The 7,114-nt window shown below is 37.8% G+C and overlaps 1 protein-coding gene across 1 annotated transcript; it reads left to right on the top strand.

Annotated features, from left to right (window-relative positions):
- Positions 1 to 2,779: 2,779 nt before the first annotated feature.
- On the top strand, positions 2,780 to 5,481 carry FSHB (follicle stimulating hormone subunit beta). Its single transcript, XM_006728929.2, has 2 exons — positions 2,780 to 3,122; positions 4,617 to 5,481. Exons 1-2 carry the CDS (start codon positions 2,964 to 2,966, stop codon positions 4,845 to 4,847), a joined length of 390 nt encoding a protein of 129 aa, XP_006728992.1. The 5' UTR covers positions 2,780 to 2,963; the 3' UTR covers positions 4,848 to 5,481.
- The last annotated feature ends 1,633 nt before the right edge of the window (positions 5,482 to 7,114 follow it).

The raw sequence follows: 7,114 nt of genomic DNA, 5'->3' as shown, positions 1-7,114 counted from the left end.
TCCCTCTCCCGGTCTCAGACAACTATTCAAATTTTTTCCTCTCTCTACAAACCCTCAACAATTCGTCCACCATCCTTATTCTCAGATTGATGACCTTACTTCAAACTTTTCTGAGAAAATAAAATTAATCACAGGACAGCCTGCACAGAGCCTTTCACCACATCTACCACCCACCATCTTCTGCACCCACCACACCTCCCCACCCACCAGCACCTGCATTCACAAGCTCTGCCTCCTGCCTGATACTGGGATAAGCTTTCCAACCAAGAACACTCCAGAAATTCTCCTCTCTTCTTCCAACATAGTCATTTTTTCTCTCTCTACTCAATCATTGGCATTACTGTATATACATGCAGTTATTCCTTCCATCTTAAAACATAAAAATCAAAAGAAAATTATCTTTGCCCTACTTCCACTTTACTGAATCACCCATTTATTTGGTCATCTTTGTATCAAAACTCCTGGAAAAAGTTGACTATATTCAACTTTTTTTTCTCTTACCAATAACTTAAAACACACTCCAATCATGGTTTTGTTTCTCTCACTCCAAAGAAACTTCTCTAGCCAAGGACATGAATGACCTTCACATTGCCACATATATTGTATAATTCATGGTCCTCATCTTAACCTGTCAGCAGCATTTAGCACAGCTGTCACTCCTTGATATGCTCTCTTAGCTTCTGGGACACACAGTCTCTCCATTCCTCTCTTTCCTCAGTGGCCCTTCTCAGGAAGGAAGCAAAAAACCCTTCATCTTATCCTTGACCTCTTAATGTTGGAGTATACCAAGCTCAAATTAGTCCTTCCATCTTCTCTATATACACCCACTCCCTTGGTAATCTCTTTCTAGGTTTATGTCGATGATGATGCCCAAATTTATACCTTCAGCCAATATATTTATCCCAAAATTTAGATTCAGCATTCTACTTAGAGATCTTAAAGACATCTCAAGCACAACATGTCTATATGGAACTCCTCATCTTTGTTCAAAACTTACTACATTGACAGCCTTCCCATTTCAGTTGATAGCAAGTTTATCCTTCAAGTTGCTCAGGCCAGAATCTTCAGTCATTCTTGACTCTTTTCTTTCTCTCATGCTCAACATTCATTCATCAGAAAATTCTGCTGGCTGTACTTTCAACATATATCCAGAATCAATTTTATATCCCATTACCTCCATTGCTACGACACTAGTCTGAACAAATATCATTTCTCACCTGGGTTGCTCTAATAGCATCTAATAGGTCTTCCTGTTTCTACCTTTCTTCCTCTACATTAGCAAAACAGCAGCTGAAGGGATCCTTTTAGACCTAAATCAAATCATGTCACACGTCTACGCAAAATCCTGCAATTGGTCCCCTCTCACAGACAGCAAAAACCAAGGTCCTACATGATTTGACTCCTGTTTTATCTTTGACAATATTTCTACTATTGTTCTTTTGCTCCAGCCACACTGTTTAAATAATAAATATCTGTTAAATCAATCCCAGTTTCCAAGGAGCTCATACTCTACTGGGAGAAACAGAGTTATATTAATGATTGCAAACAGAAGGTAGTTATTAGAGCTCTCCTCTATCTCCCATCCTAAATTCTCACAGGTGAGCTTTGAAGGTTGAGAAATTTGCCAGGGATGGGAGCAATGTTGGAGAGCACAGGTAAGAAACAAAGATATTTCAGGCAGGACAAATACTGCATTTGCAAAGATCTGGAAAAATGAATCAGCAGAACATTTAGAGAATTACAAGTACAGCATCAAAGAATAATATTTGAGATTAGGGGACCTGGATGCAGGAGGTAAAGAGAAATAGAGTTTACACTTTAGATAGGAGTCAGATCACGAAAGACTTTCCATTTGTTTGTTTTTTCACTTACAGCTTTCAAGCTGCTCTCAGAACAATTTATTAACCGTATCTTTGTGATGCACCCCCTCAAAGGGGCTAAAGCAATACTTGGAAAGGATTCTGAATTCCCTGAGTTAAAGATACAAAAGAAAAACCTAGAGTCACATTTAATTTGACAAGGTAAAGGAGTGGGTGTGCTACTATATCAAATTTAATTTGTACAAAATCATCATCTCTGGTAACATTATTTTTCCTGATCAACTGCATTTAGACTACTTTAGTAAGGCTTGATCTCCCTGTCTCCCTAAACACTGATTCACTTACAGCAAGCTTAAGGCTAACATTGGTCTTATTAATACCCAACAAATCCACAAGGTGTTAGTTGCACATGATTTTGTATAAAAGGTGAAGTGAGACTTGACTCAGTATACAGCTTTCCCCAGATAAGGCAGCTAACCAAAGGTGAGTCTTGGCACCTACAGTTAACAAGTGGTGACAGTTACTTTTGAAATTAAAGGTTTTTCAGGATCTGGAGAACAAATCTAGACCTTTTTCAACTACTGCTGTGTAGATGATTTATACATGTCAACCTGGCTTCTTAAATATAGTTAATACACTGTAGTCACTGTAAGCAAACAACTGAACTTTATATAGACCAATTCACCTGGCCTCTTGAAATAGTCTTATTTTAAACAAAGGTGAGCAAAAGCAAATGCTAAAACTGATGAACCAATTTTATAGTATAGAATTTCCTTTTTATTTTTAAACAAAAATGGTCTTTAAAATGATAATGAAGGGACAAACATGATTATCACAATTACCATCCTCCGAATAATCACTTAAATACTCTGATCTTTAAACACTGCTCTGCTTAAATCACTATATTGGAGTTTTGATCTTAATATGGGTCTACTTGATTTAAAAAATGAAGGAGAAGAATAAGAAGAAATGTTTGAGAAAGAAGTAAGGGAAGGGAAAAGGAAGGAAAAAAATGCTGGAGCAAAATGTGACTGGGGAGGATGGGCAGATCAATTATTTTTGCTTTGGTCAACTTACATGATTATAATTTTGGGGGGCTTTTTGGTTTCTCATGAGCCTTAATTGTTTGCTTTATAGCCCAGGATGAAGTCAGTCCAGTTTTGCTTCCTTTTCTGCTGCTGGAGAGCAATCTGCTCCAAGAGCTGTGAGCTGACCAACATCACCATCACAGTGGAAAAGGAGGAATGTCGCTTCTGCATAAGCATCAATACCACATGGTGTGCCGGCTACTGCTACACCCGGGTAGGAACTCTGCTTTGCTGGAAGGGAGGGTGCTAAGGGTCTGTCCAAGGCAGGCTTCGTTAATTCCCACTTTATGAATATTTTAGCTTTCCCAAGTAATAGCCATGAGCCCCTTAGTCAATACCGTCTGTGTTATGATTGGGATTAAATACCATGATATCAGTTAGATGTTTGGGCTTGGATTTGATTAGGGTAAATCTAGCAAAATGTCAGATTTGATCTGATCAACTTGGTAATATGCCAACTCTGCACTTCCAAAAAAAAGTAGTGCTATGGTAGATTTTACATATAGAGAGATAAACATGTAAACATACACATATTTAATAATAGAAGATCTACCATATTCCCCAAAAGCCATTTTGTGTAATTGAAGCCATATCTTTGCAACAGAGATAGTATCAAAATATATTTTTCCAAGCCACATGAAAACACAAATAGACATATTATAAAAATTGTTTTATTCACCCACCTGATTACAAATGGCAACAAGCAGCCTCAGAACACAATCCATACTTATGGACTGTTAGAACCAAAATGAATCAGCAAACCTACTCACTTCTTCATGCCATTGAGAAAAGCAAGGCACAGGAGCATAAAACCACTAGTTTGTTTTCACACAGTTTCTTTGCATTAATCCAAGTAAAGAGTTTCTACTTTATTTTCTTTACTTTTTTCTCCTATAACACCTGGTTATCTATGCAAAATTTCATTCTATAAACTGAAACTGAAAGTAACAACTTTTTAATGAAATATATTTTACTGGATGGTAAATGAGTTTGATCAACAGACCCGATATTGAAATAAATTAAGCAGCAATGCCAATTTCTTCCCTTGGTGCAAATAATTTTACTAGAAACTGTTGGAACAAACCCGTTCCGCCTGGATTAAAAGTTCTCATATGCAAACTGTGTATACTTTGAAACTGAGAGCCCTGCAAAATATATAGCATTTAAGGGTAGGAAATATCTACAAGACAGTGGAATATTTAAAATTTTCCATGTGACTTCATGGTCATGTTAGGTATTGACATTTCCTCATGTCTTTTGGCTTTTTATAAACACACAGGGACAATGTATTTGGAAATATTTTCTGAGAAATTGAAATTCAGTGTTTTATGGTTCATGTTGTCATTAACATAGCTTTCGACTAAGTACAGAAATCAACTTAAAATTCCTGCTATAGCTCTATTTCATCATTTTTCTATGTTGACATTTAAAGTTTCTCTATAGTTTGAGAAACATTTAAGATTTGATATAGACATAAGGAGCAGGAAAAGGAATGACATATATTCTGTAAGATTTCCAGAACCAAGAAATGTGGTATAGCATATAGGACACTTATGAGATCATATTTCCTTGGTTAAGAATTCCTTAAGTGAGACTTAATGGGTAATTGCTAGAGCAAGCAGTATTAAATTCCCATCTCATTTTGATTATGCTAAATAGAAACTTCCAGAATATTTTAGCCTAACTCTCCCATTTTTAAACCCCACAGGATCTAGTGTACAAGGACCCAGCCAGGCCCAACATCCAGAAAACATGTACCTTCAAAGAGCTGGTGTATGAGACCGTGAAGGTGCCTGGCTGCGCTCACCAGGCAGATTCCCTATATACCTATCCAGTAGCCACTGAATGTCACTGTGGCAGATGTGTCAGTGACAGCACTGACTGCACTGTGAGAGGCTTGGGGCCCAGCTACTGCTCCTTCAGTGAAATGAAGGAATAAAGAGCAACGGACATCTCAGGTGACTTACCCTTGTCCTGAAGGACCAAGATATCCAAGAAGTCTGTGTGTGTACATGTGCCCAGGCTGCAGACCACTGGGGCCCAGAGAGCATTAGACCCCCGATCCCCGCTCTCTGGGCAGAGGAGGAGCCCCAGGAATTAAGAATGCTGGGGCCAGGATCCTATCACCTCTCAACACTCCACCCTGTATACCTAGGTCTGGAGTCCATAAATTTTAATCAGTCTTATTTAATTTACAGACACGTGGGTGCTTTCCTACCTGATAATCTTAGAAATCCTCTCAGGCAATCCCTTCCTCTTAGAGATAGAGTTACCTAGGCCCAGGGGAAGGAAATGAGATGGGAATGGGTCAGAGGACTAAATACAGCATTCTTCTTTTAGACTCTGGAGCCCTCAAGAGTAGAGCCAGCATCTTCGCGATCGTAGTCTCAGTGCCTGGCACCGTGCCTGAAATTTATTAAGAAAGTCAACAATGGCTTCCTTAAGGAAAGTAAAAATCAGAAAGGTAAAGGTAGGAAACACCAAAAGAGGATGTTGGAGGCTGGCTGATGAGGCTGCCCTCAGCACTGCCCATCAGTCCATGGAAGCAGGGGCATTAGCTCCACCTCACCTCTCCTCCTGTGTCACAAGAAATACTGAGATAGGCTTCATCTTGCTGAATCACTCAGTGCATGTGAGGGTTACCAGAGCTCAGAATTTCTAAGCTATTACTACCAAGCCCTTTAGTTAAGGGCAAAAACAAGAAATGTTAATATGGGCTTATTTTCCCAGGCCCACATCTATTTCATCATTTAAACAAATTGAACAAATACTTTCAGGTTCCTGCAAAACTCCATTTGGGAAGTAGGGGAAAAAAAAAAACAAAAACTGTATCACCCTGCCCTCCAGGCTGGGATCCACTCCTTTGTAGAGAGGTGGATGTTAAAGTAAATTTGAAAGCAATTTTGTCAACTTAGTAAGTACATTTATCTTATCTACAAATACATTTGTGTAAAGAAATAGCTTTTTTTATAAAGAATTAGTCGGGGGGGGGAACTGCCTGTTTTCTAGAATCCTCTGTATATCAGTCTTTTCTTTTGTCTCTCCATGTTCTCCCAAATCGGGTTCTTTCAAGAGGATAAATATTAAAACTATTTCATGAGTTGATTTCTTTTCAAGGTGTTACCTTTCTTAGTTATGTACTTGTTTCATACTCATTTTGTTTAATTTATTTAAACCTTATTTTTTTAAAAAAGATGCTAGCCACAGAGTCATAGATTTAGATTTTTTCATGTATAAGCAAATGACTAAAATATGAATTACATTTATAATATTAGTAGAAAGAATATTAAAAATAATTCCTAGTTATTCTATAATATTTACTTGTCCTCACCTTTGGAAATATTAAAATTAATTTGTTGCATTTTTAGAAGTGTTTCCTTATTTAAATTTCCTGTCATTTTTTGAAGTCAATATATGATGGAATGGGGGGGAAAAAGGCAGAGAGAATCACAGAGTGGGTGGGGACACTGGAAGTACTCTAGTTCATTTCTTGAATTTTTGAAATGGAACAACTGAAATCTAAGGAAATTAATTGACTCACCCAAGAACTCAAAGACCATTCATGGCAGAAACAGGATTAGAACCCTGGCCTCCTAGCTCTTGGCTAGCTCTCCTGTGACTACTCTGCCATACTAAGAAGTCACTTTGGCAAAGACTGAAGCAAAATTGCACATATCAATAATCAAGCTATGCCCATTCAAATCTGGTACTGATTGTGGCTTATAGTTAAATTCTCCACAATATTTTGACACACTGAGATTAGGGCTATATTAACAAAGCTTAATAAGAGCTTTAAACTATAGCATAGTGTTTTCCTTCTCCCCATACTTTTGGAAATCAAAATAATTGCCTTCCCATTAAAGGTAGTACAAGGCAATGGCTCCAGAATTCACCTGTCTTAATCACCTTGTCCAGATGTAGCATCTTAAACAAGTTACTTAAATTCTCTAGATCTCAGTTTCCTCAGCTGTAAAATGAGGATAATAATATTATTTACCTCAGAGGGTTGTATGGATGATTAAATGGGATAGCACATGTAAAGGACTTAGAACAGTGCCTGGCACATAGCAATTCCTCAGTAAATACTAGCTGTTATGCCATGAGAGAGACAAGATGGTATCAAGATAGTAAATCAGACTTAAGTAAAACAACATAGCTTAGGCTCTTCCTAGTAATATTAGGCAAGCTATTTAACCACTCTGGGCA

Source organism: Leptonychotes weddellii, chromosome 11, assembly GCF_054177405.1.
Source record: "Leptonychotes weddellii isolate Sample4059 chromosome 11, ASM5417740v2, whole genome shotgun sequence".
Taxonomy (NCBI): domain Eukaryota; kingdom Metazoa; phylum Chordata; class Mammalia; order Carnivora; family Phocidae; genus Leptonychotes; species Leptonychotes weddellii.
Note: the sequence above shows the minus strand (reverse complement) of the source record. Positions and strands in the feature narration are given on the sequence as shown.

Bases quoted from the DNA above. Each gene is read 5' to 3' on its own strand.
- FSHB (XM_006728929.2), top strand. From the start codon at position 2,964: ATGAAGTCAGTCCAGTTTTGCTTCCTTTTCTGCTGCTGGAGAGCAATC. The intron at 3,123-4,616 runs GTAGGAACTCTG...TAAACCCCACAG, and splicing joins CCGGCTACTGCTACACCCGG to GATCTAGTGTACAAGGACCC.